Genomic DNA, 12,605 nt, shown 5'->3' on the forward strand with positions numbered 1-12,605 from the left:
GGTACAAATTCAATTATGTATTAAAGCAAGGGTCCAGACATACAGTATGTGGTATGGACAATTACTAGCCTGGCAATACAGACTCACTCGCGACTTTGCCGGAGAGTGAGTCTGGTCAACCGCCCTATCAGTCGCATTTCTGAGGCGGGGCAAACCGCAGCTAACAGACAGTGGAATGAACCAAGCAAAGAGCGGACGTGACGTCAGAAAAGCGACTCGTTGAAGTCTCTTTTTTTTTTTTGCGAAGACGGAGTTAAAATCCAACATGGCTACTAGCCGAAGAGAGACAGTAGTGAATGACGTCGTTGTTGAACGTCGTCGTTGCGGGAAAAACTTGATGACTGAAGAGTTGCTCACGAAGACGACGTCACGCAAATAGATGATTTTGATTGGGCCGTCCTGTTTTCGGACAGAGCCGAATCGCTGTCTATGGCCGCCTGACCAGACCCACGTTCTATTTAGAAAGTGTGTGTGGCTTGCCAGGCTAGACAATTACAGCAACTACTGTAAATAGCTTGATTTTCATGAATTTAAAAAGCTTCATGGTTTACTTTTAGATCATTCGTCTTATCCACTGTCTAATGTCGGGTAATTAAACACTCCAGAGAATTTCATCAAATCATTTATTGATTATTTCCAGAAACGTTCTTGATTCATCGTAACACTCATGGGCTTCCACAATCCACAATCCATCAAACCAACAAGGAGAGCAGCAGGTAGACAAGCAGGTTTGGATTATCTGAGTTCTCTGGTCTTTGCTTCAACAAATCTGGAAAGTTATGATTCTCCATCTGGTATTATTTCACAGGGGAAGACAGTCAAGGCTAGTGCATGCAGTTCTCTTCATTTCAGGAGATTGTAGAACTCTGATAGAAAAAGAAATGAGAAGAGTTTAAACACAACATGGGTGGGCAGACGGCTTGAGTAAATGGAACATAATGTAGTGTGTGAGTTCAGCACTAGATAGTGGATAGCTCCTTCTAGCCCCTCCACGTTTACTTTTTTTTTTTTAATAAGCTGTAAGCAGAATAAACAGATAAGTAGTTGGCCATTGAAGTGAATGCCTTGACTGGCCATAGCAGCATAATATAAAATTAGGACCTGTTTATTTGAGCATAAAGGGATTCTTTGCAATAGTAATAGGTGGATAAACAGGCTTGTTGTACCTTCTGACATACAGTGAAAAAGTATTTTATTCTGGGGTGGGGGTGGGGGGGTTGTGTTTTTATTGGGTTTATTGATTAATTAAAAAAATAATCGACAGATTTTAGAATAATCGTTAGCTGCAGCTCTAGTTAATTTTGAACGCAGCCACATCTCCACGTAGAAGAGGGTATGTACCATCATATTATTGAATTGTTTATTTTCATTTTCTCTCTATAATTTTTTTTCAATTGAGTACACTGGTAGAAATGGCATTTGAATAGGAGTGTGTATACTTTTTATACCCAATGTATACAGGAAGTAGGTGTCCAAATTAGGATTCCTGCTCAGCCTTGGCGGAAGAACGCGCTCAATCAAGCTCTATACCTCTTTAATGTCCACATTTTCCATACCTTTGAGCCCGATCTTGCCATCACCATCTCTGTCTCCTGCCGCCATCAGCGTCTTGGTTTCAGCCACCGTCAGCTCCCTTGCATTAGGGGAGAAATTCTGAAGTAATAGTCTGATGGATGAACAAAATTGAGTCAGTTTGTACTGTTGACATTTGACCTTTTATGCTACAGGTTTATCTGATTGCCTTTAGTCAGCCTTTGTGCAATAATTAACAGTTGTAACATTCTGCTTGAGGGCTCTTAAATGCATCTAACTCAGACACCCTCCATGCTTATTTAAAACTTTAAGCCACTCAAACGAAACACGCACAGCCATACTTTAGCTCCTTCTCCTCAATGAATCCGCTGCAATCCTGGTCCAGGACTGTGAACACATTTTTCCAACTTGCTTCCGGCAAGGCAGCCAGTCCCACTTGTGAGAAGAAAGTTTTGTAGTTGAATGTGCCAGGAGCTGTGAAATAGTTAAAAAATAAAAAAATAAAAAATAAAGACAAGATTAGACTACACTGTAGTGCAAAAAACACATTTGTTCCTCATCCTATTCTTTCCAGTAATTAATGTTTTAGTTTTTTTTCTCATGTGAAACATCACATGCATAACTCATTGTAATTGTGTAGATCAGTTTACTTTTTTAAATTAAGCTTATTATTGGAGCAAAACAAAACGTTTTGGATAAAGGTTAAAGTTAAATAAATAAAAAACATTAACACCAACACAAGTGTTTATTTTAGTTTTCTGTAGTGAATTTTCCTAAGTGTGTGAAAAAGTATAGTTTTTGGTTGCATTTTAAAATGCATCAAACATTTACAGCTAAAATTGTTAAGGCCACGGTATCACCTTCAATTGAGGTAGAAGGAATTTTGCTACATGCTGCAAAGTTTAATCAAAGTTGGATTTACTGTCATCATATAGTTCTCTTTATTTTTAGTTTGTATATAATTACACAATTCAGGCTGTAAGATAATGCATGTTACATAAGAGATGCTTGCTGGCAAGGCAACGTTTTTTTTTATATATATTTTTTTCTATAGCACATTCCATACACAAGGCAACACAATGTGTTTTACACAAGTAAAGACACAACACCTACGAGCATCAACAAACACAACAGTTAACGACATTTGGAAGAAAAACAGAGAAAACAAAAGCAGCTTACAAAAATTACAAAAAGAACATGCCTTGACAATGTTGAAAAACATTAATAGAACGCTTTGAAAAAAATATTTAAGAGTAAAGAAATGATTCATTTTCTAAAATAATGTAAAGAAAAACATTATTTAAACATGTTTAGAAGGCCTTAATCAAAGGTATCGGGGGGGAAAAGCAAACATTTTAACCTGGATTTAAAAGCATTTACATTCGGGGCTGACTTCACTTCTGTTGGCAGCTTATTCCATTTGTGTACAGCATAACAGCTAAATGCAGCTTCACCATGTTTACTTTGAACTTTGGGCACCACTATACATAGGCCTACTGTATATATTTGACCCAAGTCTGCAGATCTCAGAACACTGCTGGTGCGATTTACAGATGATCTGATTACCGTATTTTCACTGATCTAATATATAACTGGCTAGCCGATAGGCCAAGACTTTTGAAGCCACGAGGCCGCCATATTGCTCCTCCCAAGAAAGGTTTCTCGGCATACATCCTTTACATTTACAGTATCGAAATTGAAGACATTTGAGACAATACTTATTAGAAACAGCATGATTTATGATGTTTTAATTTGTTAAACATAAACAAGAGGACTTAAGACATTTTACAACTTGCCTTAAATACATGTATAACGTCTATGCTTAATGATGTTTACAGGAGGAAACTTCTAAAAAAAAAATTATTAAAGAATTATAAGCGTAATTCAACAAAAGATGCCTCCGCCAAATCTAACATTGGGGTCTAAGGAACTTAGCGATAAAAGAAAAAGGGGGTCTTTAAAGCAGCAAATACCGGCCACTTGTTATTATTAAAAAAGTTTGTACTTGTTAAAAAATAGTAATCAGCCCACCACAACCCCGTGGTGTGTGTGAAAGTCATTTTGTTGCCTGTCAAAACAAAAATTCAACAACATAATTTACATAAATTAAATTATTATTACGATGTCTTTGGTCACGAGATCCTCGAAGATGACGTCATACTAGGAGACGCGCTCTTATTTGATTAATTAAGACAGGTCGCTTGCCGCTGCGCCTGCGGTCGGTAAATTGGTCGCTCCGTCTCACTCACAGTAAACAAAAGCCAAGGTCATAGAGTGCAATTGAGGACGCGGGGGACACGTTCCCCCCAGTTTAATAAAGACCACGATCTTTCCCATCCACTTTCGCCACGGCAAAAATCTCCTGTAAAACAACTGTTTATCTCCCCCATCTTCTACAACTAGTGATGCGTTTAAGGTACACAGAAAATGTCGGAATTTGTAATATTAAGTCAGAATTTTAATCATTCCTCTTCCTGAAGTCAGATTTCCAAATCAGCAAGGCAGATGGATCTTACAAGGCAGACATAGAATTGATGCTATCTGCTAATGATGTAAACACTATAGTTACGTGTTTTCTTGTACTTTCACGCGGCTGACAATCGCTAGGAGCGCGCAGCTCTGGCGTTACTATTGCGAGCAGCACGAGTCTGTAAAAAAAAAAAAAAAAAATAGACGTCTGCTCAATGTGAAAAATAGAAGGAACACTTTCAGTAGATGTCTGTACCTTTTTTTCTCTTAGGCTAATTAAGTCTTGTGGTATGTACTCAATAAAAGCTGAATTTAATTGAAATATACTTTAAAGTATCTGTGGACATTTCTACGTGATCTTTGTTTTTATTATAACCAACAGCTCGTTTTTTTTCATTGGTGGGGTTTGCGGCTCGAGTAAGATCCTAAGAAACAGTTAGCAGTGTTTTCAGAAATTAGCGGGACAATCAAGAATAAAATAAAATATAATCACAGCGTTTTCTCAAGAACAATCTAGCTTGCCTTTATATGGCAGTTAATTGTTGAGTACAGTTGCAATAACTAAAGATTGACAATCTACACAGACAAATAGTAAACGGCATTTGCTCTTACCTGAATCAAGCTAAATATATATATAAAATAAGACATTTTTTACGCTACATGCACTATAGTAAAATCATAATAGCACTACTTGTCTTATTTAAAATGTAAATTCCATGTACATTTTACATAATCATTTTTATTGATGTAAATTTGTTGTTCGTAATTGATTAGTCATGCACAAATGTTAAAACAGTTTTTTTGTGGGTGATCTGCATTGGCATTGCAGAAAAAGAACAGTTTCGTCATATGTGATTTATTGTTTAGCCATTATTTCAATTAAGAATTTTTCAATGGATTTTTTTTTCACATGCACGCACATACATACACACATACACACATTACGGCCTATAACCTGCAGCCAAACTGACGCAAAGATGGACAAACATGGACTATATTATATTATATTATATATGTGTGTGTGTGTGTGTCTTGTGTATGTGCATTTATATATATTTCCAATCCTGATTAGCGTCTGAAAGCAATTTCATGTCCAACGGCTTGACTCACCTTGACACGCCTGCACCGCTGCCTCTATGTCCTCGTCTCTCAGCATCCCTGCAAATGCCATGGTCCTGTCTTTCCTCTGCGTTTGCCTGGGGGAGTCACGCACATGCACGCAATTCACAGTCAAGTGTGGGGAAGGTGTGTTCTGTTTTTAGATGACGCATAAAGTCAGAATTTAAGAGCATGCACAAGCACATTGTATCATAGCGCCATAGCAAAAAAACAACAAAAAAACATTGTTTTCAATAAAGGGGTTGATTCATGCATCATTTGATAGTTTGATGTTGATCGGTATTACTGAACTACTGGACACTTTGTATTGCTTTCATGACTCTCTATACTTAGTAAATACTGTATACATTTCTATAGTGTCATTTTTGCTGTAGTGGCTCCAACTACCTGAGACCTGAGACAAATCCCATGTGTGTTTGAACATACTTGGCCAATTAAGATAATTCAAATTCTGATAGACTGCACATTCATCATGCCACACAGCCAAAATAGTTGCTATAAATAAAGTCATGCAGAATAAATAAACAAGATGCTTACCGTTCTTCTTTTTTTTCACACTGTCTGTCTCCGTTTGGATTGTTGTGCCTCAAAGCCGCCAAAACTCTCTTGCAGGTCCGTGATGCTTTGTGCGAGGAGCAACCTGACACATCTGTCATCAAACCCGTGGAGCGTTTCCCCACCACACCACCCAGTAGGCATCCTCCTCCTCTTCCTACTCTTCCTACTCTTCCTCCTCTCCTCCTCCTTCATCAGTTAATCAGAGCACATAATTCTCTTACTCAGATTGTTTTTGCTAGCTTGCAAGAATTCCCTCAGCAGAAGTAAATAATTCAGTGGTACAATTTTTCTCTGATTATTGCTGCTGGTATATTTGAATTAAAAGACAGTAAATGTGTTGCATTTATGAAGCCCTTTTAGAATCCTCAAGTAACTTCAAGTATTTGTGTGTTTTTTTCCTATAACATTGACTTGCTTCAATCACATTTATGATGATGGCTTATGTTATCTACTAAGGAACAGTATATAATATGGGAATATTCTGGTACCAGTCATTTTAGTATTTCAATGGTCGAGACCTAGGATGGAGACTCTTTTGCCTATCCCATGCCATTTCAATTCTGATCAATTCCTCCAAGGGCCAAAAATAAATGGAAGATGAAGGGCCTTTTCAACACATGTTACATATTGGATGTTCTGACCCAAGTGGACATTTTGTGTTTCTGATGACCTTCCTCTTGCAACACTGTTGAAAGTTTCAAGCAGCAACACCATCTGCTTCTATGTATATTCCCAAATCACAAACATTTTACCAAAGGTGGGGGAGTATGTCACACATTTTCCCACATGTTTATTTTGTTATGGTGCAGATAAGATTGAACTTTAGACAAGGTGGAAGGAATTAACGAAGAGTGTGAAATGTCAGTCAGCAAGAAAAAAAAATAATCAGGCAAAGTTTACAAGAAGATCTGAACTTTAATTGAGGTTAACTAGAGGCACTTTAAATGATGGCAGGTGTTTAACTTGAGTTTGAATCTAGGGATGCACGATCATATCAATGGCTGATAATTATCGTCAATTATCGACCAATTTACCGTCAAACAGATACACCAGATCATAAAGAAATCCGCCGATAATAATCGTCAATTATCAACCACTTTGACATCCTACAGATAAACCAGAAAATAAAGAATTTTGGAGATTTTTGAAACATGAGTGTTTTGGTTTGGCAAACTCAAACTGGTGTTCTTTGAAGCAGAGATATCAATAGAATTTAGATTAATGGTGCTTTACACAATGTTTCAATGTATTTGTACCTGTCAGACTTCTAGTAGGACTCAAAAGTATATTTGTATTCAAGTAAATTTTGCAAACAACTATCGGCTGATTTATTGGTTATCAACATCGGCACTTTCTAAATTATTGGTTTATCCGTATCTGTTGAAAATTTGAATGTGATTGTTAATTCTGAAGACAGCCACATCTCAGCTTTAAGAGCATGTGCACACACTTATGCAACCACATATTTCTGTTGTTTAATTATTACCACCGCTGTAGAAAAGATACAAACATTTTTTTAACTGAGTTGTACAGGTTAGGCGTTACATTAATGGTGGATAAAGCTTGGAAATGAATAATCTTGGTTTCTTTCTTTTTATTTCACAAAACCCTGTCATTTGAATAGCGGTATGTAGACTTTGTATTCTGTATCCATGAAATGTAATCAATTTGTCACATTTTATACTTGATCAGTGATCACCTTTTTCCACCAGACCACAGAAACTGGCTGAAATACAAATGTGTCTTATTGTTAATAAAATATGATTTTGTTTTAATTGTACACGAAGGACATTAAAAATACATTTTAATTTTGTACTTGAGTACATTTCACAGTAGTGTTTAGCTACTTTTTCCCCCTTTTTATTTTGGCTTAAGCACAGGAGTTAAATTGATACTGTTCTATTTTTCTTCTTCTTCTTTTTTAACACAAGTATTTGTACTCATACCAAAAATAAATACAGACTGTGAGTACTTTTCTCACGTCTGGCTATGCTCTTGAAAACTTTCCTCAACCTTCATGAAATGCGTTATGTTTCTATGACAAATAATGAGTGCTGCTGATTGGTTGGACGTTCTACTAGTCCGTGACAGTATTCTAAGCCGCGATTGGCTATTGCACCGCGTCAATTACGTGATGGTATCCGCCCCATTTCGTGATGTGACGTCGCGAAGGAATATGGCGCTTCGGAGGGGATGAGTTTCATGATAGTCGGATTTGATTTATGCCTCTCAGTCAGCGTTCACTTGAAAAACGCCAAGCGGCATCTACCAATTATGATGGAGCGACGAGCTTGTTCGCACCTTTTATCCGAATGGACGCCGAAAACGGCCGTTTTGTAGCCGCGTTTGTGGTCGCTAGCTAAGACTGTTACCATTGACATGCTAGCTGAAGCTAAGTGGCTAAAGAGCGACAGAATGCTTGTATGTGCCACCTACATCAACGTTCTAGTGTTAACCAATGACTGAAACACGACTTCTCGTCAAACCCGGGCGTCAATTGTTGACAACGACAATTCCGACCATCTAGCGGCTTGTTTTGAAGCTAAGCTGGGAGGATGAAGAGCTGTTATGGATATGTTTTGCTTCTGCTCAACGCAATCTTGGTGTGGGCATGCTGGCCGGTTGAAGGTGCTCCTCTTCAGTACCACCACAGAATAGGTAAGACGGTTGGGGAATTATTGGTTGTATTTGTTTTTCTTTCAATACATATACAACCCCATGAGCGTTTCCTCTCCGAGAGCTAACGCGAAGATTGTATGATTGATCAATTCTCAACTGTTCGACCCCTAGCTGCACTGATTCCAATAAGCAGTGGATATTTTGCGGTGACCGGCAAATCTCCTGCTAGCGCTAGTTTGCCGTGAACGGCTCTGATTGGCCAATCGCCGAACCAAGTCATACACTGGGCGTGGTTCTTGCCTCACTTAATCATCATCTTGTCTTTTTTTCACGAAGTTTTCATTTTGTTTTGCCACTGACCATAGGCTGCTATGCTATCGACATTACCAGCCTAACTATAATCATAACCGTCGGACATGGGCTGCTATCGGCATCGGCCAAATCCTAACCATAACCTCAAAATGTTGTCGGCGTTGCAAGATCTTACCCATAACCCTCAGAACATATAGGCTGTTGTCAAGGAATTGTAGTTAAAAAAAACGCACAAAGCGGGACGCGAACCCGTGACCACGCTTTTGGGGTGACGCCCGAAACCATTAAGTCGCACACAAGCTAGTATGCATTCACAGGCACATCATTTGTACTTTGAATTTGTTCTTGCGTGGTTCATGGCAAAATAGGGCTGAGTGGCGAGTTACTGGTCACGGCAAAATATCGAACCAATTTGACATCCTACAGATAGACCAGATAATACAGAAGTCCGCCAATAATAAGAGACTTGCCGCGTTGGTTCATCTGTTGTGGTTCAAGTTGTGCTCGACTCCTCAACCCCTCCCATCTCCTATGGTAGTGTCGCATATTTGTGACGTCATAACGCGCACAACGGACCTCGTGTTGACAAGATGCATCATGGCAACATGGCAGTTGCCAATGTGGGCTTTCTTTACTGTGTCGTCCCAAAATGTTACCCTCGCAGTTTTTTGTTGCTTTTTTTAAACATGACTATTTTGTTTTGGCAAACTCAAAATAGGTTACTAGTTGTCTTTGAAGCAGCGATATCAATAAAATTCAGCTTCATGGTGATTTACACAATGTTTCAATGTATTTGTTTGTACATGTTAGCCTTATAGTAGGACTCAAAAGTATATTTATATTCAAGTTAATTTAGCAAACAATTATCGGCTTACTTATCGGTTATCGACATCAGCACTTTCTAAATTATTTGTGAATTAGTTGAAAATAGCATTATCGTGCATCCCTAGTTTCGATTCAAATACGCTTAGATTTTTTTTGTCAAATTATATTTCAGCTTCTATGAGTTGCTACATCAATCTAATCTGCCCAGGCTCTTCAGAATCAGTAATGCTGGCCCATAAAATGAAAACTAATATTATCGCCAACCAATCAGAGTTCAAAATCATCCTCACAACGCCAGTGAGTTCGAAGACGTCAATATTTTTCTAATCACTGATTTGTCAGTGCACAACTTATTACAGCTAAAGCACATCTATAACAATATCCACATACTGATACATTTAATTGTCCTTGTCACACTTGCGCGAGTGCATGTTTTAATGCTCCCTCTGCAATCCCACTGTTTAGAACATGTTGCCGTCTTTTTCACTACTTTAGCTTGTCTCCTCCTCCTGCATGCTTCCGTTGCAATGAAAGAGTGCCGAGTACGCTGTGCTCCACAGTCCACTCGCAGCATTTTTCGAAAGTGTCATTCAGTTATTCACAAAATAAACAGTGCCACAAAAAAAAGAAGTGCAGGAACGCTCACTTGTCACTCTGCGTCAGGCTGTGCAGATGAAAACGCTTCAAACATGAGTTGCTGATCGGATGCATTCAGAATTTGCCTTTTTTTTTTTTTTACCTGGAAGACATTGTTGGTGCTACCTCTAGCAGCAGCTGAAGAACATCTTTTGGATTCAAGGAAAAGTCAGCTTGAGGGAAATAAATGACGGTCATATTTGTTTCCCGATTTATGTTCAACAAACACTGAATAGAACTTTAGATAAAGGTTTGTTTTCCATTTTTCCAATTCATTTCAAATTCTTAAATGAAAAATGGGAGATGAATCGTTCCCATTCAGCGGAGATAGCAATACAGCCTTTAGTGGAATGTTTGGAACGTGTGTGTGTGAATATCCTAAAAACTGCCATAATTTATAGTATATCTCAAAAATAAATGTGCGTGCCTGCCTGTTGGCCCACAAATGCACCTTCAACAATTTATAAGCAGAACTGATTATTTAGTAATTAAGTCATGCATGATAAATGCATTTTTACATCATATGAAACAACAGTAATGCCTCTTAAGACAACTATACAACAGCAAATATGGTCATGCTGTACTTATCCAAAAGAATGGTGCAACCAAATCCTGTGCTGGTTGGTCGCATCAGTGCTACCACTAGTGCAAACATTTGTGGCGAGCTGGTGCTTTGAAGAGGTGGATGGAGTCAGCCAAATAAATAAATGATAAGAATGACAACTGTCTTTACGCTTTGTTATTTTTCAATATTTTTCAATTAAAGGGATACTCATTTAGCCATTTTCAACAGTAAAAAGTTATATTGTAATATTTTTTCTATAATTAATTTAATATTATAACATCATTATTTTTCATGTACAATAACAATTAATACCTTTTATAAACACATTTTGCCACTTGCTGTTGATTGAAGATGACATCACGCGTGCTCAGGGAACAGGTAGCGACCAATCACGGCGCACCTGTTTTCGGAGTTTGGTCATGTGATGCTAGCAAACTGAGCCATGATTGGAAGCTACCTGTTTCCTGAGCACACATGATGTCAATTACACTCGACAGCAAGTGGCAACATTTATTTTTTAAAGGTAATAATTGTACATAAAAAATAATGACGTTATCACATTAATTGTAGACACAATATCTTCTTACTGCTGAAACTGGCTAAATGAGTCAATTATCCCTTTTGAGTGGCAAATGTCGTATTCTGTCATGAATTTTTTTCCCATTGCTACCTGCAGTACTCTGAGCTACAGTAGCATAGCTGACTGCAGGTATAGAAAGGTCATCTTTATACAGTGTTCAGCCAGTCGTCAACATGTATCATGCAACACAGTCAATGGTTATGACTAACTCATAGTGAGCTATTTAAATCTTAGGTCATTACTCATTAGTGTTGGGATAATACAACATATTGAGAGATGTAATGGTTTTTCATGTTCCCTCCCCAAGATGTAAGTAAACGCAGCAGCGAGTATTTTGTAATGAAGCTGCCAATGTATAACCGCAACACACATTCCAAGTTTATCATCCCTAGTCAATTATTAGCAATGCTGTTGTTTGCTCAATCATAAGACTGCATACAGGGAAAATGGTTTTGATATGGTGTTAAATGTTTTTTATGACATTGCAACCTGTCCTTTGCCCAGTCTTAAAATTGTAATAGATGTGTTACAATGCAATACATGATTCTGAAAGAATCTGAGATAAATAGTTGTTGTAGCTGTTGTTGGGACTCTCCCATCAGGGCTCACCACAGTGAGTCAGGTGCAACCAACCCATTTTGTATTTGGGCCTCGTAGCTTCATTTACTCCATTGAAATTCATTAACATTTCACGAATGTTATCCAATCATGTATCGTGCAAAACACAAGAAAATATAAGAAAAGAATAATAAAATAAACTGGTAAGAGTAGTTACTGTATGTTCTAGGGTTGGGCGGGTTGACGATGAAACGGTATCCCAGGGTGTCTAAAAATAGCAACGGTTTCACCTTCAATACCGTCATTAAAAAAAAAAAAAGTGCAGAGCACAAGGACCTAATGTGATATTAAATATTTTTTTGATAGCACATATAAATGTGTAGTAGTTGTATTACTATAAACAATTTAACAATAATAGTCATGTGAAAGTCACATGACCGCCCATAAGACGGAAGGAGACATGATGGCCAGTCGTGCAGCTAGAGACTCAAGCACATTGGCCCGCCCCAAAAAATGCAATTTCACCAATTTGGCAACAAATGTTGATGAGGCCTGTATACAAAATCTGCATGAAGACGGTAATAGTGTGAGATGGAATATACTTCGCATCTCCAGACTCATCTGAGGAACAGCAATCCCCGCTGACTGCTGCAAAGAGATGAGTTTGTCGCTGAGTCCAAAAACATTTACCAACTACAGTCCATAGTCGTATAACCTCACAGAATGGTGCCACAAAGTGTTATGTATCCCAAAAATCAGGATGGACACACCTCAACCTGAGATGGCATCACGCAGGTGGGCGTTTAGCCTCCGTGTGAGTGTGTATGTTTT

The 12,605-nt window shown here is 38.1% G+C and overlaps 2 protein-coding genes across 4 annotated transcripts in view; one reads left to right on the forward strand and one right to left on the reverse strand.

Moving 5' to 3' along the window:
• Positions 1–609: 609 nt before the first annotated feature.
• LOC147181700 (parvalbumin beta-like) lies at positions 610–5,828 on the reverse strand. 2 transcript variants are annotated; one of them, XR_015096783.1, is made up of 5 exons: positions 5,659–5,828; positions 5,113–5,198; positions 1,867–2,007; positions 1,557–1,666; positions 610–866 (listed from the first exon to the last, which is right to left on the reverse strand). XR_015096783.1 is itself a non-coding variant. In XM_086092205.1 (5 exons), the coding sequence occupies exons 1-5, from the start codon at positions 5,775–5,777 to the stop codon at positions 844–846; spliced, it is 471 nt and encodes a 156-aa protein (XP_085948331.1). In that variant the 5' UTR covers positions 5,778–5,828; the 3' UTR covers positions 610–843. The 2 variants fall into 2 exon arrangements, 1 of the variants encoding a protein (XP_085948331.1); XM_086092205.1 differs by having other exon boundaries at positions 1,875–2,007.
• Positions 5,829–7,850: 2,022 nt separating this feature from the next.
• lmtk2 (lemur tyrosine kinase 2) overlaps positions 7,851–12,605 on the forward strand; it is a 37,100-nt gene continuing 32,345 nt past the window's right edge. For both annotated transcript variants that reach the window (XM_086092228.1, XM_086092234.1), the window contains exon 1: positions 7,851–8,337. In XM_086092228.1, the coding sequence (XP_085948354.1) occupies positions 8,235–8,337 (103 nt within the window). In that variant the 5' untranslated portion in view covers positions 7,851–8,234. The remainder of the gene's footprint in view (positions 8,338–12,605) is intronic.

This window comes from Leptonotus elevatus, chromosome 1, assembly GCF_054856555.1.
Source record: "Leptonotus elevatus isolate MCC_2025b chromosome 1, RoL_Lele_1.0, whole genome shotgun sequence".
NCBI classification, from domain to species: Eukaryota; Metazoa; Chordata; class Actinopteri; order Syngnathiformes; family Syngnathidae; genus Leptonotus; species Leptonotus elevatus.

Excerpts from the sequence above, each read along its gene's own strand:
- LOC147181700 (XM_086092205.1), bottom strand. The coding sequence starts at position 5,777 with ATGACAGATGTGTCAGGTTGCTCCTCGCACAAAGCATCACGGACCTGC. Across the intron at positions 5,199-5,658 it reads TGTGAAAAAAAAGAAGAACG|GCAAACGCAGAGGAAAGACA; the intron begins GTAAGCATCTTG and ends TGACTCCCCCAG. Across the intron at positions 867-1,556 it reads TGGCAAGATCGGGCTCAAAG|AGTTCTACAATCTCCTGAAA; the intron begins GTATGGAAAATG and ends TTTTTCTATCAG.